The sequence below is a fragment of the Gymnogyps californianus genome, chromosome 7 (assembly GCF_018139145.2).
Source record: "Gymnogyps californianus isolate 813 chromosome 7, ASM1813914v2, whole genome shotgun sequence".
NCBI classification, from domain to species: Eukaryota; Metazoa; Chordata; class Aves; order Accipitriformes; family Cathartidae; genus Gymnogyps; species Gymnogyps californianus.
The window spans coordinates 32,164,692-32,190,937 of record NC_059477.1 but is presented as its reverse complement, the minus strand read 5'-3'; the positions used below and the strand labels follow the sequence as shown (position 1 = coordinate 32,190,937).

Below are 26,246 nucleotides of genomic sequence, written 5' to 3'. Positions count from 1 at the left end.
AGAAAATCATAGTATCTTCTGTATTATCTTGCATGATTTGACCTGCATGAAGCCAACAGCAGTGGTTAAAAAATTGTGGCAGCTTTTATAAGCTACTGTAAAATAAACTAGTTGCATGGTCTAAAAACAAGTTATTGAAATGTACCTGTGTTTTATCAAGCCCACCCTATGTAGTGCTTTCTGATTTTCCTCATGAATTGCTTTGACATGATCCACCTGCGGGGAACTCATTGCAGCAGCAGAAGTTGATGGGGGAAAGGAAAGGGAGGGAGAAAATTAACTGCCTGGGGTAGAATTTTTTTAGTCACTGTGGCAGTACTGCTATGTGTTAACTCTTATATTCCTTCTTTTCATTCTTAGAGGTGAACTTACTCCTACTTGAAAGTAATAAGAAGTAAGAGTGGTGAGGGAGATGTTAAATGGCTATAGGCGATTAGCGCGCATTAACATAATAGGAAGAGATCGGATCTCCTCTTTTTCACATCCAGTTGATTAGGCTTGAGGATGTGTAGATATATAACAAAGTCATGCCCTTATGCTAATGTCAGACAAAATTTTCCTTAGGTTCCTTTCTGGTGCCAGATGTGCCATATTTTTATTGTCTGTAGTTTTGGCAGCAAAAATACCCTGCTGTGTTACGAAAGAAGTTGTTTCAGCCAGGAGCATAGTGACTTGCAGTATCTGAGCTGGGAGCTGTACCTGTGCTTTCTTCTTTCTCTTCATTCCCCCTGCTTTGGCCTCTGAAGCCAGCTGTCACTGAAGAACACATGAATTTTGAACCCCAGCAGAGTTCATGTGCTAAAAGGGGCTTTGGAGGAATGAGGGAAAGCAAGCCCTGATACTGGCCTTTCGTTGTGTGCAGCTTGCTTGTTTGTATCCTGTTTTTCTTATCTCCTTGCCCTCCATTTTCCTGGTGCAAGTCACAGATTTTGTTCCTGATGTATAAGACTAGCTAGCACCTAGCTGTGGCCAGGGAATGTGAACTTCTACGGTTGTTACACATTCTGAAGCTACCCTTTTGCAAACAATACCTGGTTTTTTTGTGTATGGTTTTCCTTGTACTACTTCCTGCCAAAATAATTAGCCAAGTGTTTTCAAAAGGAAGCAGAATCACACAGTATCTTTTCACCATAAATGGGAACAGGAGTTATTTGCTTAATCTTGAATGAGCACTGTCCCTTCTTTTCCCAAGTACCCTCCAAAATCAGATTGATTGCTGTTTTTCCAAACAAGAGCTGTAAAGGCTAAAATGGAAGAAGCCCTTAGGTATATTAAAATAAGCTGTGAAAATGTACAGCACTGCTATCTCATGGTGAAATTGTGAAACATTAAAGCCTTCATCAGAACACTGAGTCACTGCATGGTGCTATGTAATAAACAAACAACTAAAAGCATTTACAAGCTTCAGAAGAATTTGAAAATAGTTAACATTCAGGCTTTGTAATTTGGCCTCTGCATGATTGTATCAGTCCCTTCTGAGAAAATGCAATGATTTTAGACTAAGACTAAATAAAACTAAATAATGTATCCAAAACTGGCTGTATCGTCTTTTGTAAAACATTTGCAAGAAACTAAAGTTGTCAATAAGTCAGTTTAATTTTTTTCTAAGTCCAGAAGTCCACAATATCAAATTTTAAGTAAAGGAAGAAATGTTATATGAAATGAGCCCCTATAGTTTCTTAATGAACAAATAGCGTTTATGGATTAGAACTTAAATCTTTTTAATTGTTGCTGCCAAGTCAAGAAACTTTAGACAACTTTTCTGATATTCTGCTTAAGTTGTTGGTACAATAAACATATGCTACTGATCAACATATACTACTGAGCAACAGTAGCGTAAGAGTAGAGATCCCCATTAAAAAAAATATTTAAAAAGTAGGGGAAAATGCTTGTTTTTTGAAGAAAGCCTGTTCAAGTTGCCATGGAGTCAGTCTTTTTAGCCATATATTTACTGTATCCTGGATGTCACACGTTTGAAAAGAAATACTGGTTGCCTTAGTCATGACAGCTTCTACTTTTTGAGCTCTTACATACAACAGATTTCATATCTGTTGGTAAAGAAATGCCTTCACTGCCCCCATGCTCCAAAGAACATCAGCAACAGAAAGAGAGACGTTTTTACGCCTGCTTTGTAATAGGTATTCAGAAATCAGGTAATACTTCAAGGAATACATCAAAGTGTATGTGCATTGGTATATGATAGGTTTACAAGGATAGGAATGTCTTAAGAAAAGTTATGATATATAAAGTTGCCTTTGTTTCTGTCCCTGGAGTAATCCTCAAGTTTTCAATATTTCAGACTTAATAATCCATCTTAATGTTCCTCTGCATGATTACATTCAGTTTCCCCTAATGAAATAACTCTTTCATCTCTCCAGTAACTTTTCTTGCACTGTTGAAGCTGTACCCTTTAAGCTTTTTACTACTCATATACCATAGACTTCTGTTTTTTGATACTTACCATCATAATTTTCTGTTTAAGCACAGAACTGGTCTTCATGCAAGAGACCAGCATAAACCTATGCAATGCTTAAATTTACTGTAAATGCTATTTTTAAGATTTGTGTGATGGTGAGGCAGGTTCTGGTCCCCTTCAATTTGACAGCTTCACTTACAAATAGTGAGCACTGATCGGTAACAATGGCAAGTTGCTCTTAATCCTTTAATCCTGCAGGTCGCTCTTTTAGGTATAGAGGCGTGCACCCCCAGTAAATCTTCTTAATGTCACTCATATCAGTAGGTCTCCTCACCAGCATAGGATACATCTGCCTGAGATAACTTCAGAAACTGAGGCCTAACTTTTTTGTAATGTTGTTGGGTTTGGGATTCATATATGCAATTACTGTGAATTATTTGCTTGCTTCCTTTTAATGTTTATGCAGCTCTGTGCAAGAAGGTGGGTTTATTCCAGTACACAAAACTTTCATTTCTGCAGCACATGTTTTGGAGGAGTTAGCATTGCTGAAAAATTCCTTTTGGGAGATAATTTTGCTCTATTCCTTCTGTAGTTGCTCACCCATTTCTTTTGAATAAGCTGAGGCTGTTATACTGTATTGTCTTCCTTGATTACAAAAATCCATTTATTTAGACTACATGGAACAGGCACATCAGTTTAATAAAGCAAAGAGCCAGTTGCAAGGGATGTGGAGTGCTGCTAGTACTTAATGCTGTTTGTACCAGGGCTCTGCTGGAGGCAGCTCGGTCTGTTCTGGGAGAATTGGTGTTAGAGCCACTACTAGCAAATTTGTTTCCTGGTCACTGTTAACTCTCTTGCGGGAGCTGTTTCAGCTCTTTTTTTGTTATCTGTCCTTCTCTGAAGGCTTGAACTTCTCTGATCATACCCCAAGTCTGTTTCTCTGGTGGTCTAGAACCACATCTCTACTTTTAATTTTCCTTTCCCTGCTCTCCTTTTATTACATATCTGCCTTCTCGATTTGCAATGTTATGAATTATTTCAATAAAAGGGATAACAGAAGCATTATCTTTTAAGTGTCCTTTTCTTTCTTGTTTTTCTATGCCTCTTTTCTGTCTTATTACTTTCTTGTTTTTTCCTTTTCCTCCTTTCTTCTTCTTCTTTTCCTCCTTTTTCCCATTATATGGATTTCTGCTTTCCCTCCCAGGTTTGAGGGACAAAGGGATTTTCTGCAAGGCATTAGAGTAGTGAAGGAGTATGTGCTGATACTGCTTAGTACAGCAGTTGTTGGAAGCTGTTTCCCTGAGTAAACAATACAAAACAGAGCAATATGGTGAACCACAGCAGTTTATTACTGTAGATGGGTTTGACCCAACTTCATGGCTATTTTATATACAGCACTGGTCACTTACAAGCAGGTGCTATAGGAAGCCCTAAGACTGACCAATGTGGCCTGATGGTGAATCAGGCATTTCAGAGTAGTAAGTCCATAACACCGAGCTGAGTGGGTCTCAGTCAGGTCCCATATTTCCATTCTCACATGCATCAAAGTCTTACTGCTCAGTGCCAAGAAAAGACCTACGACATAAGCCAGCAAGACAAGATTTTGGCTAGAAAAAGCTTTGCTAGAGAAGAGGAAAAACTTCCTCTCCAGGCAGCTTCCAAATTTACATTGAGCTCAAATAACCCTGGGACAAGCTTAATTTTTTGCCTCCAGGAGGTTCAGTGGACTTGCCTAGCGAGGTGCTTTCAGTTTGTCTAATCACCATCCTTTTATGAATGGTGGTTTTTTCCCAGCCTGGCACTTTGTGTTGCTGTAATACTATTTTGGATGATCTTGATATACCTTTGAAAATTTTGAAGGTAGAAATAAGCAAAATGAAGCTTTTTCATGTATGGACAGAAAGTAGGGTTGGCATTTTAAAGACGTAAGAGGTCTGAACTCAAGCTAAACAAAACAAAAAGTGTATCCAAGTGACCGATAAATATTTATGACTTCTTACATTTGGTCACGATCACTACTTTGGCTTTAGAAGTGTCTTTGCTCAGGTTTTCAGAGCAGAAGTATTTCTCCTGGTCTAGTGTACCATATAGGTCACAGTTAAATGATCTTGCTTCATAGCCTCTGAATCCAAGACAGAGGATACCACTGTGGATATGGGAAATTACATATCTATCACAGATAGATTTTATTTTTAAGAGTGATTAATTTAACTCCAGCACTCATAATTTGATTGTACAGCCTAAAAACAAACAAAAAAAAAGCCCTAATCCAACAGTTTGTTTTGTGATATATGTTGATAACCTCAGGTTTCAATCTTTCCCATCATCAATCAGTTGGCTAAATGTAGTACAGGAGAGGAGTATGGTGAACTCAAACCCATTTGATATTGACTGTCTAACAATCTAAATGGTTTGTAGTTTCATACAGAGTGGCGAATCCTATATTCCTGTGAGTTTACATTTTTAAGTCATCTACCATGAGAACAGCAACTTGTAACATATCTTAAGATTTTTATGTGAATTTAGCAGTGATTAAAGGCATTGAATTGTTGGTTACAAGCTGTCTGGGTTTTCTTTCTTTTGCTCCTGAGCACGTGTACTTGGGGAAAATGAGTGTAAATTTCTGTGTGATACTCTATAATATCTGTTAACAATGATTTAAGAGGATCCCTGGAGGAAGGACAGTTACATTCCCATTTCTTGCCTTTCTGCTTGGACTACTGGTAAGGCAAAACAGCTATATTGGGTGGTTTCAGTGATTTTTGCCTTCTGAGAGCTGAAACAAGACCACTGACTCAAAATCAGATTGAACCTAGTGTCAGTTAAAATTTGTCATGAAAATTCCAGTAAGAGACCACTTTTGTTCTCTTCTTGACTTCACAGAAAAGAAAAGCAGCAAGAAGGCAGAAAGCGCACAGGCTGCCAAGTTAAACAAGACTTTTGCACCCATCTTCCTTAAAGGCCTGACTGACCTCAAAGTAATGGATGGAAGTCAAGTGATAATGACTGTGGAGGTATCAGGTGTGTAGCTATAGAACAGTATTATTTAAAAATGTTAAGCCCTGCTGCAAAGTATGTGCTTTCTTCAACTGTCCTTTTCTTTTAGCAAGTATCTTTGCATTTGGAAATAATATTTCAAGGAACCAATTTTTTAAAAGTAGAAGCTAGGTTTGTCTAATCTGATCTTCAGGGTGGATGAACATTGTCCAGTGTTAATGTGTTCAGGCCTGTACAAGTGTTTCTTTATTGGAATAATAATAATAATAAGGTGATTATTGGGTCCTGCTATTGAACTAAAACTAAGTCTCTCAGTGGACTTGTAATAGCTTTTGTTGTGAACCAAACAAGACTGAATTCCTGGCAGCTGGGGTAAGATTAGTGCTGCAGAAAAGAGCAGTCCTAGTATGAACTTTGGTAATAGAAACCCTTGATAACCACCTTCGTGGGATCTAGAACACATTCTCCCTCTCTATTGTATACATGCTTCCCTTATTCATTTGTATTTTAACTGTAATAAGATAGACTTACAACTATTCCACATTACACAGCATCAACACAGTTAATAAAATTCCTGAATGTTTTGAAGATGAAATTGCAGAATCAGGTGGCAGAAAACAACCAACCTTGTTCATTTTCTTAATCAATGTATGGTGGGCTTTTGTATGTGTCTCTGATTTTTGTTGTTTCCTATTTTTCAGCTAACCCACCTCCTGCAATTATCTGGCTGCACAATGGGAAAGAAATCCAGGAGACAGAAGACTTCCACTTTGAGAAGAAAGGCAATGAGTATAGTCTGTACATCCAGGAAGTATTTCCTGAAGACACAGGCAAATACACCTGTGAAGCTTGGAATGAATTAGGAGAAACTCAAACCCAGGCTACATTGACAGTACAAGGTATAAAGTTCTTCTCCACCTTAGGAAATGCTAAAAGAAAATAATTCTAATGTGCGGGAGGAGTGTCTATTTAAAGTACATTAGTGTTTATAAGATCTGTTGTGAAGGATGCTAGGAGTTCTCAGTCTCTGCATCTGAATTAAAAAGGATATTGAGCAGAAGCAACTTTAAAAAAATCTTTTCACTCTGGAACATTATGTTACTATTTCAAAAATGCATTCCTGAGTCCTACTCCTAGGGATAGTGCAAAACTTCTGCTAAATGCAGCTTCAGATTATAACTATAAGGCTTACTTAGCTATGGACTTAATGTAAACAATTTAATGATGTTTTTCTTTCTAATTAAAGCCCTGAGTATTTGGAAAAGCTGTCTAGGAGCCAGGTATTCTGGCTTTAATATTAGCATTGCAGCGGTAGCAGGTGAGGAACACATGATTTCTGCAATTTGAGAACTAGCTGCAAAAAAATTGGCTTTGAATCTCCACGTATGATGTAAATCCCACAGTAAACACTCAAATACCTAAAAACTTCCTGTGATTGGGCATTCACTACCTGCATGATAGGGGACTTCATCTAATCGTAGTGTATGCCAAAATTTTCCCATAGTCATTACTAAGAATTATTGAAAATCAATGGGAGACTTTTATTATTTTTAATGTAAAGGATCTTAACCCCAGGATTTCAGAGAGCTGTGCCTCCACGGGTGGGTCTGTAGTCTGTTGTCACTGTCTGCTCTGAATTCAGACCTTCCTCTATTCTCTAAGCTCCCCTGAGATCTAGCCTCAGGGTCAGTCTTCTATACTAAATGCAATTTTATGCAATGGCTAATGATGATTTATTACATGAGCTCTCAACTGCACAGCAGTCATAGTACTGTCACTTACCCTTAAAGCTATTCCTACCCATATTCTCTAAGGACAAATCTTCAAGATTCCTTTTAGGGCAGCTTTAAAGTCCCTTTGTTTTGCTCTTAATATAAGCCTGGATCGAGCCAGTAAAGTGCCAAGTAAATGATTAATTTTAGTACCAACAGAAGTTACTTCCAAAATTAAAGCCTGACTTATTTTCATGTTAAAAACTTATACTCTGCATGTTCAAAATAACTTTGCTTGTCTGTGATTGCTTTCCCTGAAATCAGTTAGCTTATTAGTTACATTCAAGCTTGGCATTTTCTCCTGATTTGTAAACTGTGTTTGTAAACTACAGAACCTCAGGATGGTATTCAGCCCTGGTTCATTAGCAAACCGAGATCAGTGACAGCAGCTCCTGGGCAAAATGTCCTTATATCCTGTGCCATTGCTGGAGATCCTTTCCCCACTGTTCACTGGTTTAAAGATGGACAAGAAATAATGCCGGGAACAGCATGTGAAATCCTGCAAAATGAAGACATCTTCACACTGATCTTGAGAAATGTGCAGTCTCATCACGCAGGGCAATATGAAATTCAGCTCAGGTATGTTTGCCATGGAAAGAGCTTGTTCCCTTGGAACAATTAGTTATATTTACCCTCAAGTTGAAATTCCCGCCTGAAGATGACGTGAGTTCCCTCCTATTCACACAAAATAGTAGGGTACTAAAGGAACAAAATATTTCTGAGGGATGAAAAGAACTAATAAAACTCAAAGAGGAAAGAGGAAACACAAGACGAGTCAGAAAGAAGGAGAAAGCAGTATAGAGTTTCCTTTTGGGATCCTGAAAAACAAAGCTTTGTGGCAGCAGTACAGGAAGCAATTTGGGCTTCTAGCAAGGGAAACCACAATCAATGTCTTGATTTTGGAGCTATTGTTTATCATATTTGGCATCTCTCTGGATATTTGTAAGGATGCCTGCTTTCCATGGGAACAACCTGACCAGGAAGGGCCGTTCCACAAGACTATGATCCATACCTTTAAGGGGAAAAAGTGTTTCCTGGCCATGTTTGAAATGTCTGAATTTTATATGGAAGTTGTAGTCTCCTTTTTCTGATGTGTCTTTGAAATGAGGGACCCTGATGCTTTGAACTTCTTGTCATTCCTACAAAATTTGGAAGAGCTGTTTTGAATTTTTTTTTTTCCTCCCCTGGTAAAATAACTGTCCTTTAAATGAAGAATCAGATTTGCTGGTTCTTTACCTTGCAGAAAGTGCCACAGCATTTTCCACCTCCAATGGTGAAGATTGGGCGTAATTACATATCCTCTATGTGGTTGTAGAAAACTTAGTGTACAACTTTAAACTGATGTTATCATTCTGTGCTATTTACTGTGCATAGATGTATTGCCTTACTTGGCTAATATTTGTGACTTTCTTTATTAAAATTTATTTAACCATCATGGACATATGAATCCATTACACTGGAAGAAAATTATCTGCTCTGCTCTACACGCTAGCTTTTTAGTTCAGACAGACTAGTCCAGTAGGCAGTTTAGAAAGATACTGCCCAGTATTACGAAGTGTTAGCATTGCAGTTCCACATCGCTTGCACTTGCCTGGTTTATGGTGTTTTTTGTCTTTTTTCATGCTATAAACAAGTTGGTTTTGTTTCATATACTTCAGTCTAGTACAAAATTTAAAAACTGAATTGTCCTTTGCCTATTTGCAAATAAATTACTCATGTCTTCCTAACCCAAGGAGGGAGGGCATTTCTTAATAAATTTAACCCATTTAACGTCCAAACAGTGAGTTTAATTGTTTATAGTTATAGTTTATTTTCCAACCAGTGTTGCCCGAATGATGGACATGTCACTGTGTAGATGCCTAGCTCTAAGGTATGTTTCCATAGACTATCACAGGCAGCTACAAACTAGCCTCAGTATATTTTAGCATTTAAAGTCAGACGAGGCACTCACTTTTCACCAGAAAAGGGTGCTTTAGAAAATTATAGCTGTTGCATATCAAGATTTCCTACAATGAAGTTTTTCTACACTTAATTTCAAGTCTTATTACTAATATTTATGTAGGTAGAGACATATGTGCCATGACCTTTTTGCAAATAAGCTCTTCCATAGATTTAGACCCTTTGTACTCTGCAATAAATTGTGAACTGACTCATTTCAGAACAACTGGCTTGTTTGCAATCAGCCCAGGTCATCTAGGGGATTCATAATGCTGATTTGCGCGGGTCATGTCTACATACATCCTTGCATCTAAGAAAAGTCTCTTCGGGGATCAGTGGCATTTCTAACACTCGGTACCTCTGGTGGGTATAGAAATGCCAGTTCAATTTCATTAAGGTCACTAACCTCTGCATGAGAGAGCAGGCCAAACTGTGAGAATTGCTACCTTCTACTGGTACATTTCCACACTTCGGTTTGTGTGCCCTGGACATGGGCATCTTCTCGTATGATATGATGGTGATTTCACTTGAACTGAAAGAGGATGAGATATTTCAGCAAAATGTTAGGGATGGAAGAAGGAAAGAGAACAGGAAGAACAAAGGAGAGCCAAGAGGGCTTTGTGGAAGACTTTGTTGTGGCTGACTTGAGCAAGTTGACCTTAATGATCAGGTGTAGTTGGTGATCACCCAGACCAAATTCATCGCTGAAGACATTTGTCAAAGTAGAAGCCTGACAATATCATGACTCTAGTACATAACAGAATGTACACTTAGAAAATAAATTATCTCAAAAAATTAGCGGAGGAGGACAATTTTTGGGGGGGTGAGAAGAAGTAAAGTTGTAGCTAGAAAACAACACAGCAGATTACATGCTAGTTTCAGTTATTCCCTAATCCTTTTACTGGAGAAATAGCTGGGGATCCCACAAAGATCAGTGCGTTCGTGTTGGCTTTTTCTAATCCTTAATGAGTAAATTAATGCTGCAATTAGAGCAAGAGGAATGCTGATACCTCTTTTTACCCTGCTGTCATTTGTAAAATTTCACTTACTGTTTGGGGAACAGAAAGCCATATGCTTTTAGGCAATTGCTTCTATACTATGAATAACAGAGAAGTAACTGCCTCAGGAATATCCAAGGAGCCAAATGTCAGCTGTATAACTTCAAGTTTGCAATAGAGCCAAAATAATTTTCAGCAGCAAATAGTCTTGTCTAAATAGCTTTTGAACTGCCTGCATTTGTCTTCAATACTTGATTGAGAATTGTTTATATATTCAGAAACAGCCTTAACAGTACCTGAGAGGAGGAGAGCTGCGTTTAGTGTCTTTCCCTCAAAAACTCCTACAAAGCCCATTAAAAATATGGAATAACTGAGAAGCCACAAGTCAATTCACTGGAGAGTTTATAGAGAAGTTGACAGTAGGCTACTTTTAAACATAATCATTTTCTTTTCAAATAAAATGTGCAGTTCCTTTTAATGTATTAATTTTAGAAGCATGTTGCGTAGCTGCTTTTAGGGAGTCATTCCTTCTCCAACTCCCTTAATTTAGTCCAGGCGTGATTTCCTACCAGTGTTAATTATTTTCCAATTTTCTTCTCCATTGTTCTTAAGCTCTAAATTCTGTCCTAATACATCCACAATTCTCCTTTTGTGTTGGCTGCTCACAAATTAAAACTCTGCTCTTAAAAATTTGGGTTTAACAAAAGATCTATTTGTCTCTTCTTAGTTCTCCTTTCATCAGAGTGAGCTGACAAGGGTGTGTAGCCCAGTGTGATCCTAATGTGATCCATCGATGATTGCTGGTTGGCTTTCTGTCTTTCCATCCCTCAGCATTATTTAGAATACGTGTTTGCTTTGCCTTTTACTGTATAGCAGACTACTAAGTCTGACTTTTAAGAGGGTAGCCATTGTAGCCTCTCCTGGTCTTTGTTTTAAACCTACATAGACCTCTGACTCATCTACACTTGCATTCTTCGTTTTAATTGTCCTAATAATGTTCCATTGAGTTCGTTACTGCTCAGGCCTCAAGGAATAGTGTCACATAGATATAAAAAGAACAACAGATTCGCCCACTACTGCGGTTCATCTATTGAAATTTGAACATTCTACAGCCTGTAAAATGCCGGCCCGTGCAGTTGAGGGATAAGAAATCAGTCAGTCAGAGTCTCTGTGAAACCATCGTGATTGAAATGGGAAATAACAATCCTTTTTTGACTCAGAAAACCACAGACATCTTTTTCTCCTCCTGTCCTTTGCATCCTTCCAGTGATGCAAGCACTGGTATCCTTTTATCCCAGTATGACTTTCCCATGTTCTTTCAGTCAGTGTGTACATCGTAAATGAAGAGGTTAGCAAAGAAATTGGGAGTACTGGACAGAGACTGTGTTTGTTGAGCACAGCCTTTATCTTTATATCAGCACAGTCAACATGAGAGAACCTCAGAAATCCTCCTGCAGTTCCTTAAACAGATCATCTGCTTTGTTAACCTTTGTCTTCTCAGACGCTGAATATTTCTCTTCTCACCCACTCCATCTACCATAAAAGTTTGGCTAGTGTTGATTAATCTTATTTAGAGATTTTGATAATCTGATTAAAATCAGAGGTAAACATTCATCTTATAAATCAGTGGTACCTTGAATACTCTGCAATTCACGCTATATAAAAAGCAGTTGTAAGATTACATTCCATTACACCAAACAGTAAATATATTTCTGTCTGTCTGTAAAATACAGTTTGAAAACCTTGTTTTCTGCTATCAACACATTGTCTATTTTTAGGAAAGAAAACCATGACCCCTTCCCATTCCATTCTCCCACTCAATGCTGTAAAATGCAAATAAATTGATTGGTCTTTCAGGTACAAAAAGCTTTTGGCCAAACCTTCAAGTGAGGTAAATCAGTGCATCCTCTTTGAAGCCACTAGAGCTGCTCTGCTTTATGTCAGCTAAAGTTGTGATCCAGTAGATTAGTTGCTTTCTTTGGGACTAAAGCTTCATGGAGTCTGGACTTTCTCTCCATTTAACTAACTCACAAAAGGGTTGCAAAACCTCGCTCTGAGGCTTTGCAGTTACCCGCACTGAAGCACCAGCTATAGCTAGGAATCAACTTCTTTGCCCCTTTCAGTTCATTCTTAAAAAAATGTAATTTACTCTGCAATACTTGTGTCGGACTTGGTAGGCCAGTAGGAATTTTCGGTGTGTCCCCACACTATAATTAACAATGCTTTTTTTCCTCTTCCTCCAGAGAGTGCTTCCTAGGGACACACAGACAATAAGTCTCATCTAAGGTTCAGTGAAAATATTTCAGTAGATTCTGCCAAGAAACTAGTATTTCAAGATATTTTGAACATAAAAGCCATTCCAGGGAAAAGTGATCCCACAATAGGACAGAGAGCTATTTTTAAAATTGCTTCAGGCTTTGCAGCTGGGGTTTTATTTGGTTTTGGTGGGGTTTTTTTACTATTATTCCTTGACATTTTAAAGATAAGTCTTGTGCATGGGCATTCTACAGAACAATCCTGTAAAAGTCCACACTTCCAGACACTTCTTTACAGCATAGCTACTAAGCATAAGTTTTATCCATCTATCATTATTCCACAATAACAGAGCCACTAAGATCTGTCTTTGTCTAGGGTTTTGTTGATAAAATGCCGACACAGAGAACCTCAAGTTGCAGAAGATTGTTATTGCCAAGATTCAAAACAGCAGAGATGTGAAAGACTTGAATTAGTGCTTGTGTACTGCAAAGCTCTATTTTTTCTAACTGCCCCCATGTATCTTGCCTTACCTAGATTCTGAAATTGCATAAACGTAAAAATATTTACAAAGTTTCCAGAATTATTCTTGATTGAATTTAGCATCTAAACCATCCAGTCCTTCTTAATTTTTCTTGGCTTGTTTCTCTTTTTCCATCTTGTGATCCCCAAGGTGGGTCAGTATTATTAACTTCACATTTTTAGACTCTGCAACTGAATTCAGAAGACAAAATTATGTTCTCCCTGTTCCTAAAATCAGTAACAAAACTCACTTTGATTTCACTGGGAGCAGGACTTGCCCTGAGAAGGCTACACTTTTGAACAGGGATAGGATGAATCAGACACAGACTCGAGGTTTGTATCCAGTGGTCTAGTTTTCAGCCATTCACTTGAATCAGAAATCATAATTAAGATCAGAAAACTACCTTGTGAATAATTTTTCCATCTAGGTACTTCTATGTCCCACTGTTGCCATAATTTGTAAGTGCTTCCCAAGGTTTTAAAAATAGAAAGAACAAAATGCTCTCCTGCTTTCTTACCCCCTCCTTTATTTTCCAAACCCTGTGAAAAATAGTTTAGTTTAGAGAGGTTTACTTTGCCTTCCTTATTTGCCTCTTTGCATATGTAAAGAATTTGCAGAGGGAAAGATGCATTGCAGAAATGGGTCCTGCAGAAATGCTATTCTTCATGGTCAGGACCACATTCAGTATCCCTAGATCCCTCTCCTGGGAGAGTGCTGTCTCTGTCACTTTAACCTCTCTCACTGGTGACACAATTTTTGTGGGCAAATATTTTTGCCGTACAGTCATGACAGAAGCTGGGCAGTGGTGCCTCCCTATTTGATGTATGCTGTAAATTGTCTATACTTCAGCTTGCATGGCTTCTCCTACTTTGTCAGCTTTGGATTGGTTTTAAGTCCTAAAGGAAGAGTAATTGAGCTCTAGGAGACTTATGGGGGGGATCTTCTGGTAAACCAACAGCCTGCTAACAGCCCTGTAGCACTAGTGAATGAGAAAGTACTTGAGCAGTTTCAGAGTGTGTCTGCTTTTCTTAAAAGCTTCTGAGAAGCAGGAAAAAAATTCATGAGTTTCAATAGTGGCAAAAGGGGCCAGTTTGAAATGCATTATTTGAAGACAACAGATTGTCAGCAATGTTGGTACCCTGCCATCATTTGATGCTAATCAGTATGTTGGGAGGAGCTGACATGCAATTTTTTCTATTTATCTTTCCATTTGTCTTTCCTTCTTTCTATTTCTCTTGCTTCCAAATGGAGGTCACACATAAGAGGAAGTAAGAATGCCAGGTCGCCAGTGCAGGACTGAGTTAAATACTCTCTGCATTGACTTGGATCCTCTCCTGCCATTTGGACAGTTTCTGTTTGGTACTCAGATGTTCTCTAGTCTTTTGTATTGAAGGAAATTAGGATTGTGACTTTCAGTCCTGTCCTTATGGGTTGCCTTCAATAACAGTTTCTAGTGTACATATTCTGACTTGTTGGATAGAAAGTGTTGAAAACGTTTCTATGGCTTCTTGTTGTTAACGGTCTTAAGGTCAAATAAGATGTGTTCCTACCAGCAGGGCCTTTCTTTGCAATCCAGTTACTTCAGTCAACCCCACCAATTTCTTCTTGGTGTTAAAGGCTTGGTTTTCATATTAGGCTGATCCACGGTTTCATTTTCTAAAGCAACAGAAAGCAAGGGAAATCTGTCTGAAAAGGTGATGGCACTAACTGCTGTTATAAAGACATAACTTAGTGCTGCATCTGTGTTAATGATCTTGCCTACTGTGTGACTTCATTGCAAGTTGCAAATGGGTGAAATTATAGTTTATTGACCCAAACAGAAGCATATCTAGGAATGTATTTCCATGCACTATTTAAAAAACAGGCCATACAACATATTTATGGCAAACTAACCGAAAAGCACTCCTGAGTCTGTGTTTTAAACTTCAGGGTAAAGTGGACTTGAAGGTGCTCTTATCTAGCAACTCTTTTGAAAGGAGAACACAGCTGGAAAAACCTGCCTTTCTTTCCTTCCTCCCCCCAATGCACATGTGTTCTGTTCATGTCCAGGAAATGTTTTCAGTAGCAAAAATTGTTTTTGTTTGAAAAATAAAAATCATCCAGGAGTTTGTAGTCCCCTTACAAGCTTATACTTAAACTGGGAAGGACGAAAGTGTTTTCACTAATAAAAGATATCTCTAGTCCTTAATCAATTAAAGCCTGGTTTTTTAATAGCAGTTCAGGGCAGCGGTGACAACAGTTACACAACTGCTGCCTTGGGGGAGTTAAATTTTGCTTTTGGCATCTCCTGTGTTAAGTGGAGAAGAGGCGTTTGGGGCTAGAAGAATGATATATATCTGCGGGAGGGAGGGAGCAGCGGGGGCGGGGGGAGCATTTTAAATGAATTCTTTAATGGGAGCCCTTTCCAGAAGGCATCCATGGTATTCCTCTGCAAAAGGAAGAATAAGTACTCAGCACCATATATGGTGATACTTTTATGTTTTTTAATATAAACATGTACAGGCTGGAGCAATCCATGTAGATGGGTTTTGCTGATTGGTTAGGCTGGCAGGGAGGGAAGGAAATGAGACCTTGCTTTTAATATCTTAACATTAGAAAACTTAAGAGCTTGGGTTTGAATAAATAAACAGTAGGCAGAGTTGGAAAGATTTTCAGCTTTGCAAAATAGCCCCTTCCTCTGCCTTGATTTTCCAGCTTTTGTATTTGTTTTCCTTTAGCTTGTTTGTTGCTTTGATTTTTGTTCAGGGAGTGTGTTGTTCCCAGTGTAGACAGCAACAGATCAGTAAAAGCTGTTTGAGATATCTTGGCTCCAAATATAAGGGGACCAAATCCACTCAGTCAACCACCACAATGTTGGGCGTAGGAAAGGAGGATGCCACACTGGATTTGAGCTGCTTTAGTGCAACACACAATCACTTAGCTCAGGCAAGTTACACTTTTGGAGGGAGAAACCTCTGCTTTCCTGATTTCACTTAAATATTTCAGGAACCAAGTTGGAGAATGCAGCTGCCAGGTGTCTCTGATGCTGCGGGAGAGTTCAGCTTCCAGAGCAGAAATGCTCAGAGAGTGAGTATTTTTCCCAGGGACTTGCATGGGTGGGTTCTATTTTTTGCTCCGTTAATTCCCTGCCCTTACAGACCCAGGCTGGCTGCTGTTCAACCTAATCCCCAAATGTGACCCAACAAATTGTTTTCATCATACAGGCTAAGCACATTGTACCAAGCCAGAGTAAAGAAGATCTTTTTTGTTTGTGCCCTTATATGGCTCCTGAAGTCATCATTGATGCAATAAACTAATGGAGTGTGCTCCTCTAATCAACCTCCCTTTCTATAAACACATTTTGTTCCTGCTCTGAGATTGTTCCCTGACATTTTTAAACCAGCCCCTTTCCTGGCTCTCTCTTTCTTTTCTTTTTCGGATCATAGTGGGAGGGAATCAGCCAGCTCTGGAGAGCGAAGAGATGGTGGAGATCATGGTAAACTAACATTTGGTAGAACAAGTGGCTTCAAAAAGAACAGCAGTGAAACCAGAGCAGCTGAGGAAGAGCAGGAAGACGTCCGGGGTGTGCTGAAGAGGCGAGTGGAAACTCGGGAACACACAGAGGAGAGCCTGAGGCAGCAGGAAGCTGAGCAACTTGATTTCCGTGACATTTTAGGCAAGAAAGTCAGCACCAAGAGTTTTTCTGAGGAGGAACTGAAAGAAATCCCAGCCGAGCAAATGGACTTCCGAGCAAACCTGCAGCGGCAGGTCAAACCCAAGACCTTGTCAGAGGAGGAAAGGAAAGTTCATGCTCCTCAGCAGGTGGACTTCCGCTCTGTGCTGGCCAAGAAAGGCACCCCAAAAACCCCATTGCCAGAGAAGGTGCCACCTCCTAAACCAGCCATTACAGATTTCAGATCTGTGCTGGGCTCAAAGAAAAAGCCACCTGCAGAGAATGGTAGTGCTAGCACCCCAGCACCAAATGCCCGCACCAATTCTGAAGCCCAGAATGCGACCCCCAATTCTCAAGCCCCTGTTGCCAAACCAGCAGTGAAAAAAGAAGAGAAGAATGACAGAAACTGTGAACATGGGTGCGCGGTGGCGGATGGCGGAATAATTGGGAAAAAAGCTGAAAACAAAGCAACAGCAAGCAAACTACCAGCAAGCAAAGGAACAGCACCCTCCTTTACACAGAAGCTTCAGGATGCTCAAGTGGTAGATGGTGAAAAATTGGTCTTACAATGTCGGATTTCCTCTGATCCCCCTGCTGCTGTCACCTGGACTCTAGACAGCAAAACCATCAAATCATCAAAGTCCATTGTCATCTCCCAAGAAGGTAAATTAATTGAATTACAAGCCAGCTGGACAGCACACTATTATATCTGGCTCTTGATTAATAATATTTAGTTCATTAAAGGTAATGCAATACTTTATTTAAGTCCTGTGCCAGTAACTGTTTCCAGATGCAACTTTCTTGTTATTTCAGTGGAGTACACAAGGAACGGTATTGTTTGACATTTCTTGCAGATTCTCCTTTAACAGCCTGCAGATGTAATTTTTATAAAGTTGAACTTCTTGCATTTTTAAATGCTGTTTACCTTGCTAACGCTGTTTAAGGAGCTGGTACATGACGTTTATTTAAGCTGAACTTTAAGGATTTAGAACACTGAAAACAGAATAATACTATTGCTGGTTTACAAATTCTAATTTAATTCTTCTGTATGTTTAATATTTCAGGCTTTTTATTGCAATAAGAAACACAGAAGCAAAGAGGGGTTGTGTCATAGAAAGAAATTACTACAACTTCAAGTTACATAGTTAAGATCACAGTTGAGAATTGATTTCCAGTGTATTTAATGCCCCACCACAGATGATTCTGTTGCCTTTACAGACACTGAAATATTTGAACGCCACTGGCCTGACGACTTTTAACTAATTTCAAAACAGTACAGAGTTTGGTAGAAGTCCTCAGAGAGAACACTTACTGTTGTCATATTGAGTGATTTCTTTATATTCTACATTCTGGATAATCAAACCCTACTAGACTGGTTTTGTATGAAAGTTAATAAGGTGTCTAGACAAAATATATTTTCCTTGGGACAAAAATAGGGAGGATAACTGATAAAACAAAAAAAACTTCTTTACTTCATATTTGTTTCATAAAACACTGAGGAAATTATATGGAGAATGACGCTGTCCTGCACATTGTATTAAAAAAGTTCACGTTCACAGTAAGAATTATAGCTTGACACAGAGGTCTGCACTTTTAATTGTGAATCTTTCTTCAGTTAATCCAGACTATTTTCGGTGTTATTAAATGAGAACCAAATGAATACGCACAATGGTTCACCACAACCAGTGAATCCTTCTGCAGTGTTCCAGGCACCGAAACATGAGGATTCTTTTAAAGTGGATGCAGTCAGAAACAACATTGCCTTCAGATGGGAGCAGGGGGGGTGGGGGGTGTGTGTGTGTGTGTGTGTACCTGAGTACTACATTAAGGGGATACCAAAGTAAGTAGCTGGAGAGAGGGAAATGGTAGCAGGTGCATTGCGTCTGGCATGTGTCTGAAGTAGCATAAAAATTTTATTTATGAGTACATGATGATTTCCACCAGAGGGGACTGTATAGAATAGGGGTACATGTCATGTACATGAGAAGAAGTTAACTGGTGGAAATGCCATCCTTGTAAAAAGGACTGACAGGATCAGGAAGGTGGGAGACTGCAAGTTAATCAGCCTTACACTGGAAGCAATATTTCAAGGGTTTTCTTGGAGTTGCTCAGAGTGAAAAGAAATTATGTATCTCAAAGTTTCATGTCTCCTATCAAAGTACATCAGATAGACAGCAGCTCTGTATCAAAGCTTCTGAGCTATGGTGGAGCCTCCTAAAGTCCCGAAGCTTTAGTGTTGTGGTGCTGCAGAAAGCTGTTTTCTTGACTGAAATAATCTGAGTAATTGAGTGTTACAATCCACCAACTCATATTCACCTTATAAAATGGTACTGTGGAGCTGAAAATCCAGTGTAATTGTGTTTACAGTGAAGTGATTCTCATGTACAGAAATGCTCTACCACCTGCCTGAGCAGGGCATGTGACTTATACCATCCAGTTTGTCTGGGCTAGGTGACACTCTTTGTCGTAACACCCCAGAGCTGGCATTTTGTCAGGATGTCACACTTTAGCAGTGTTTTCCATTGAGGTAAGGAACAAAGGTCACCACTGGATAAGGAATCCATTGTTTCAGGGCAGCTTCTTGCAGGGAGTGAAGAAACTGTCCTTATGTTTGAGTTGTACCTGCATTATTACACTAGTATCATGCTTAGGTAGTCAGTATTATTGGTACTTCAAAGATATGCTTTCTTTTGCATGTATTTGCAGAGGATCTTAGAAAGAAATATTACACAGGGAAGTAAATGCTACAATTTTCTCCTTTGATGGAAAGAAATGGAATGAGGATTAGAACTTTTTTTTTTTTAAACCTTATTACATACCCTCTGGTACACTGAGGGGATGCATTGCATGATGGTCAATTTAGGCTTTTTCCTGACAGTACCTGCTAACTTTGGCACTTGGAGAACAATGTGCTGCTGCTCTCCCACTGTGAGATGCTTTCATGCCAACTGTTAAGTGATTAACTAGGTATGCATGATACTTACTTTAAGTAAGTTCGGGTTTTCTTAGAGATTGATTTTTCTCTTTTGTCCTAATTAGGAACACATAAATAATTGAAGGAACCAAGGGAGGAGAAGGAATAATTAGAGCTACAGACTAGAATTGAGAAATAACAAATTCAGGATGCATATCAGGAAATACTGTTCAATAGAGAAACTGTATGGATTAGTATCACAGAGAGTGTTTGGAGCAGCTTTAAACATAGAGAGCAACAATAAAACTGGATGCAGTACTCAGCAGCCCAATGCCAAAATCCCAGATTCCATCTTTTGCCCCAAATACTGAAAAGGCGGCTTTGTCACGCCCACAGGTGTCATGTCCTTCAGCAGCAGTGCCTTTGGCCAACCTTGGAGCAGCGTTTAATGGGCTCTGGAGATAATCCCTTAGAGTCATCCTCAGCTGAAAGAAGGTTGAGTCTGTAGGGAAGGAGAGGAATTCAGAGCAAATGGACCTAGCTCACATTAATGGGCTTAGATCTTGCAAAGCCATTTTTTATTTCTTCAGTATGACCTTGCTCCTCTTGTGTTCAGCCACAAAACCCACTATGGAAGTGGATAGACTGGGTCTATTCTTAGCTATTTCACCAACTGGTTTTGTGCTGCGGTGACGTCTGGTGGTGACCACTGATTCTCACATATGGGAAATCTTCCAGAAGTATCTCACAGAAGAATAACTTATTTCTTCTTAGTGAGTTGGATACTGGCAAATCCTCTGTCTAGAGTGAGACATGTCTATCTGCTTCCCATCATACTACAAGCCCATATTAGTTAGTATGGGCCACTGACCCACAAACTGTTCAATGTAAGTAACACATGAACCTGCAAAATGCCATGTATTTGTCTTTTGGAAATTAAATTAACCCTCTCTGTCATTACCAGACAGCAAAAAGAGATAGCAGTTTGCTGATCTCCTGGTGCCAAATATATTGTGAAGATAAATACATAAAATCTGGTTTCAGGAACAAGCCCACCTGATGAAACAAGTGGCATATTTGGCCAGGAAGGGCAGACTTAAAAGTATACTTGTGTGTAACAAGTTCACAGGATAGGGAAACTAACTAGTCCCTTTATGTAGTCACTCAATGAAAGTAACTTTCCTTGGCATATTTGTCCTAGCTGATAGTAAGGCCCTTTACCTGTTAGAAACAATTCTATTTACACGTCTCCTCTGTGTTTGAAGAGGCTAACACTACATTGCCTGTCCAAGGCAGTTTAGCCATTAGTGTGCAAGAGAAGGGGGGATGTTAGCCCCACTTCCGTACCATCGGAGAAGCCCAAATTCAAACACCAGGATCAGAATAATCACTGATTGGTAAGGTCTTTGGCAAAGGAAAAAATAAATCCTGCTCCAAAAAAGACCTTCATCTTCAGGCATATTTATGCAGTATTTGTGCTGTATTCTAGTACTTAATCTAGGGCTTGCAATGTATTCTATTATTGCAGGGTTAAGTTTATATTAGCAATTAGAAACCAGAATCTGGGCAACATTATACTGAATGTCACAATCACAACATATCTAAGATCAGTCTCATTCCTTCCATTTTACATTTCAACTATTAATACTGTTTTGTTTCCCTTTGAAATCATGAACATCAGTACTTGTTTCTCCATTTCTTTTAATAATTCCCCAAATAGTATTCTGTCAGTTGATTGGCATGAGTGATTTGTTGCTTAAAGTATCATTTTTATGACAAAGAGAACTCTTACACCGTTTTTCATTTATGAACATGTCTGACCCGGTAGGAGTTTATTAGTGGTTTGATTTTCTATTTTTGTTCTTTTAAACACTTGTCAGAGTGTGGTTATCTACATTCCTGGGATAGATATTAATGTGGTTTTTGCCTGTGAAATCTCAAAATAAATGGTAACTGTAACAAACAAACAAAAGAGGGTACTCCTAAATTAGAGCATTATGCATTTATACGGGCAGGTTAGATGTTGTATGGTAAAGAGGCAGTTGATTTTAATATGAGAAAGTTCTTTGTTTGAAGTTGTGGGGAGCTTTTTGTTTGGAAAAAAGTTTTTAAGAAGGGTCTAGCAGACATTACAGTGGAGTTAGACATATAAGGACTGGGCAGAACAGGCTTCCTCACACGGTGAACTCTTTAGAGCAGGAACCATTTTGTTTTACATTTGTATAGTACTTGACACAGTAGTGCCCTGTGCTAGTGTCCTGCTATGTGACTCGCTCTTGGATAGAAAATCCAGATAGAAAATTTTTGCATTTTAGAACAACTTTACAAAAGTTGTTCTAGAAGACAACAGTGAAAGGAGTTTGGAAGCTGGCATCCTTACTAGACTGGAGAATTGAGGTGCACAGTGAATATAAGTCAAAACTGCCAAACTTACCGTTTTTTAAATCAACTTGCTCTGCTTTTTTTTGGCTAGATTTAGTAGCATGTGACTATATAGATTGAAGAGGAACTACTTAATATAGGGTCAGGTAGCAGTGATGGTGTAGCTTAGAAAATGCCCAGAGTTTGTATTGCTTTGTGTAAGACAGCATTTTTTTCTTCCTAAGTGTCTTGGCAGCATAAAGAGTTGGTAATCCTGTTAGCAATAATGCCTTAACAACTTTCTTGTGACTTAACATAACTCCTAAATCTTCCTATCAGTTGTGCAAGTCTGTGTCTGTCAGTCTAACTAGGATCTGCCATGACTTTTTTTATTTCTTTTTAATTAGCTTTGGACAAGAGTTTGGTGTGTAATTAACACAGCTCTATGTACTGCTGAAAGTAGATGGATTCTGCAGCTTAAAAAAATCTTCTTCAGAAAGTTTAAGGCTAGGGAGATCGTCTGAGCGTCAGTTCTGACACAACTTCCTTCTGTACTGCCAGTTTTGTCTGAATCTTCCTTCTTCCAGAAATGCATGTAGTGTAGGTTTAAATATAGCAAAAGAGAGACATTTGCTATAATCACTGGTAGTTTATTGCAATGTCTAATTATTCTTATAAGTGTTTTGTTTTTAAATCAAGAAACAAAGCAATGTCTTATTTCTAATTTGAATTTATCTGGTTTCTTCTTCCATACACTTCTTTCCTTTCTCTACTAAGCTAAAGAGCCCATTTGTATTTGATAAAATGGCTTTGACTCTGTAATCAAGATACCTCTCGCTCTTTTTTCCGAAACTTGACAAGTCAAGCTCTTACTAACTTTCTCTCCGTAATGCACTTTATCCAGCCCTTGGAGGCTTGGGGTCGTTTTGTTTTGTTTTTCTTTTTAATACTTCCTCTTCAGTTGCTGTTTGTTGGTTTATTATCCTATTTAGAAAATAGGCAGCAGAACCGCATGTCAGTATCAGCATCAGTGACATGGAGGTGACCTTCCTATTGCTGTGCTTACTGGAGGTCATTGGTCCTCTTTCTACCTCGCAACAGTGGAGCTCGTGTTTGTTACTTCTGTATTATACCTTTAAACCTTCTGAAAATAGAGCATCCCTTGCTGTCCATGGATGCTTGTCATTTCACTATCTTAAGCCCTATTTTCTTTGAGTGAATAGGACTCAGCTTAACAAGTAAATGAGATTGTTTATGAGGACTGCCCTGTTTTCTCTCTCTTTCTGTCTTTTCCCTTTCCAACATTCTTTCTATCATCTGTAAGTTTATCAACATTAATTTATGAATATTTCCACGTCACAGATTAAAATATTGAATAACTTTGGTCCTAGTCTGATCACAGAGGAAATCCACCAGAAACATACCAAGTGATGATTTCCTATTGTCAGCTTCTTCATGAGATCTTTATTCTGGCAGCTCTAACTCTTCCTAAATGAATGTCATTAACATAGTAATATAGCATCAATTACAAGCAGAATAATGTGAGATAACACAAATATTTCAGTAAAGACTAAGAAAATTACCTTTACACAGATACATTTGCCAGTTAAATGTGTAATCTCATGAATAATGAAAGTAGGTTTCTTACATTGTTTCCCTTAAAACTCTATCAATTAGCAATAATTAAATTTGACATTTTTTCTTCTCTGAAACTCATGTGAGTTTTTTCACTACTTTGCCTGTTGTCATTGTAACTGTAGTCAATATTTTCCAGGTCAACCCACTTGCCCTTTTTAAACATGAATGTGACACTAGCACATATTTGCACTTTCCCAGACAATTTGTGATTTATTAGAAAATTAACACTGTGGGCCAACAAGTTCCTTAACAAATTTGTTATGGCTCCTAGGCACAATTTCTCATGGCCTAGTATTTATTTGTATTGCCTAAATACTCCATAGTACTTCTTTATCCCATGGCATACAAATGAGAAAGACATAAACTCAATCTGCATCATGGATAGGAGTCAGGAGGTTGGCCAGCTAGATGCCAGTGCGGGAAATTAGACTCAGGAGCTGGTTTTTGTTGGTTTGTGTATTTGTTTTATATCTGAAGTTGACTTTCTGCGGAGTTTCATGGAAAGAATGCAGAAGCCTAGAGATATTTTAAACTGGCTTGCATTATTTTTGACTAAGTCAGAAAATCCTTTAATAGCTCAAAATACAAGGGAAAGGCTTTGTGTATCTAAACCAGAGCCTCCAGTAAACTGTCAGCTTCTGTGGCTGTTAAGGTCTTTTCTAGAGCTGCACCAGTTCCAATGTCTAAGTGGAAGATCCCAGTATTCACGTTTACTCCAGTCCTGCACTTTGTGACAGTGTTTTAAAGACTCTCCATGGGCTGGTTCCTAAAAAAAAGTAGAGGGATGGGGGGACAAAATGGATAGCAAATTCTTTTAGTTGACTGGGATTTGTGAAGTGCCAGGATTCAGAATACCTAACTGGAGTAACCAGTCTGGGCTTTCTCGCAGTTATGAGAAAATAAGCTTGTTTCAGGTCATGAAGGGTTTTTGCAGAGGAAATACCAAATACTTCATTGAAAGACATTTGGCCTTCTAGCCCCAGGAATTGACTGTAGCTTTAGATCACAGAACATAGGCCTGTTGGGGAGTTTCCTGTCCTTATGAAATCTCATCAAGTTTTGCCTGTTTGGGGTTTTTTTTTCTGGTTTTCTAAGAAAATGAGGTTTCTACAGTCATGCGTGCTCTCAGCCTCCCCTTATACTCCTGACCCAGCCTGGCCAATACTTTTTTGAACCATTGGCCAATTTCATGCTAAGTCCTAGTAGTCCACAGTTTCATGAAAACTAGTGGCTAGATAAAGGAGAATGACCCAAATTATCTCATTTCCCCTTCACTCCTCCACTGAGGGCAGAATACTACAATTGCATCTGGTGGTAGCAACAAGCCCGGCAATCCCCATGCACTTTGTATGTGCTGTTCCAGTGTAGTTGCTGGGGAGTATGAAGAAGTGGAGGGAAATAGGATGCAGATTATAGGGGAGTGGAAGTCAGGAGAAAAAGGATGCAGCCCTTGAAAAAACAGATTTCCTTCATCCTCCTTCTCACAAAATAACTTCATTAAAATTCAACACATATAAATATTCTTTTGGAAGGAGTAAGACTGACATTATTTCATGAGGACTCTGCTTCCAGTGGAATAAGCCAAATGCAGCTTTGATCAGACCTCTGCCACGCAGCCTGGCCAGGGCTAGATTCTAAAAGCAAAACTGACAGAGTGCTGAATGCACACGGCAAGTCGAGGATCATCATGAGAAAACCCTAGGATTTGCTTCTAGATTTTAGTATAACTGTGGGGAATGACTTACTGTTAGCGTGGGATGTTTCTGTTTGTATATGCTGCATAAGGATGTGTTTCTCATAAGTTGTTAACTTATATTGCTGCAGTATGCTGTATGGACAACTCTGCAACAGTATGAGTGGTGAGGAATGACCCTATGTCACATTAGTCTTCAATGAGCTGAGGAAGGGCTTTTGAGCAGGTAGAAAACTCCAGCAGAAACTAAATGCTGCTTTGTTCCAGTCCCTTAATGATCCAGTTATCCTTGGAAGCCAGACTCCTTCCCTGCAGTAAGGTGGCCAGAGATCTCCTTCATATGTATGTGTCTTTGTTTATGGTTTTGCAATAGCGTTTTTAGGTTCTAATGTGTGATCTTTTCTAATCACGTTACATAGATTTATACAAATTCTTAGACTGGAATTTATCTTTGGCTTGCTCTCCAATTGTCTCTTTAAACAGCAGAGACATGTGAATTTATATTTGCTAGATGCCTGCAAGAATACTTTTCTAGTGTCCCTCCTCCATTTGGAATGGAACTGCAGTTGTGACATTCTTGGCTCAGCCTGACTCATGGAGAAGAGTTGCCTCAGGGAAGGCACGTGGCTTTTCTTTTCACCATGGTTGGCTGAGCACAGCACATGTGAGTGAGGGGTCAGTGCTCCTCTTCTGAGATAGTTTTCATATCGTTTCTCAGAGGGAAAATAGTCATTATTGAGAGCTTCTTGATTTTGTGGAGGATGAGGAGGAGGGAAAAATTCGTTTTCTTCTAACCCTAGAGTGTGTCTGGCAAACTAAATTTGTTAGGAACCATTTGAATGTTTTTTACAAGATTTGTCTTGAATAATAACATCCAGTTTTACAGTGGGGGAAAATCTGAATGCCAAAAGCATAATTGCCATGTCAGAACTGAGGTCCAGTCTCCAAGGGGAGCCAGTAAATTCCCAAAGTTCTTCTGACAGAAAGGTGTTCTTTTCAAGGACTTTTTGATGTCCTTTTCAAGGACCAGTGTCACTTGTGCCTGTGCCACCTCCCACATCACAAGGGATATATTAACGGGGAGCCTGGGA

General features: G+C 39.0%; 1 protein-coding gene across 7 annotated transcripts in view; it reads left to right on the top strand.

The window, feature by feature from the left end:
• The window catches only part of MYLK (myosin light chain kinase), a 223,844-nt gene that overhangs the window by 130,276 nt on the left and 67,322 nt on the right, over positions 1-26,246 (top strand). For all 7 annotated transcript variants that reach the window (XM_050899516.1, XM_050899517.1, XM_050899520.1 and 4 more), the window contains 5 exons: positions 5,300-5,437; positions 6,115-6,312; positions 7,518-7,764; positions 15,883-15,963; positions 16,323-17,212. In XM_050899516.1, the coding sequence (XP_050755473.1) occupies positions 5,300-5,437; positions 6,115-6,312; positions 7,518-7,764; positions 15,883-15,963; positions 16,323-17,212 (1,554 nt within the window). The remainder of the gene's footprint in view (positions 1-5,299; positions 5,438-6,114; positions 6,313-7,517; positions 7,765-15,882; positions 15,964-16,322; positions 17,213-26,246) is intronic.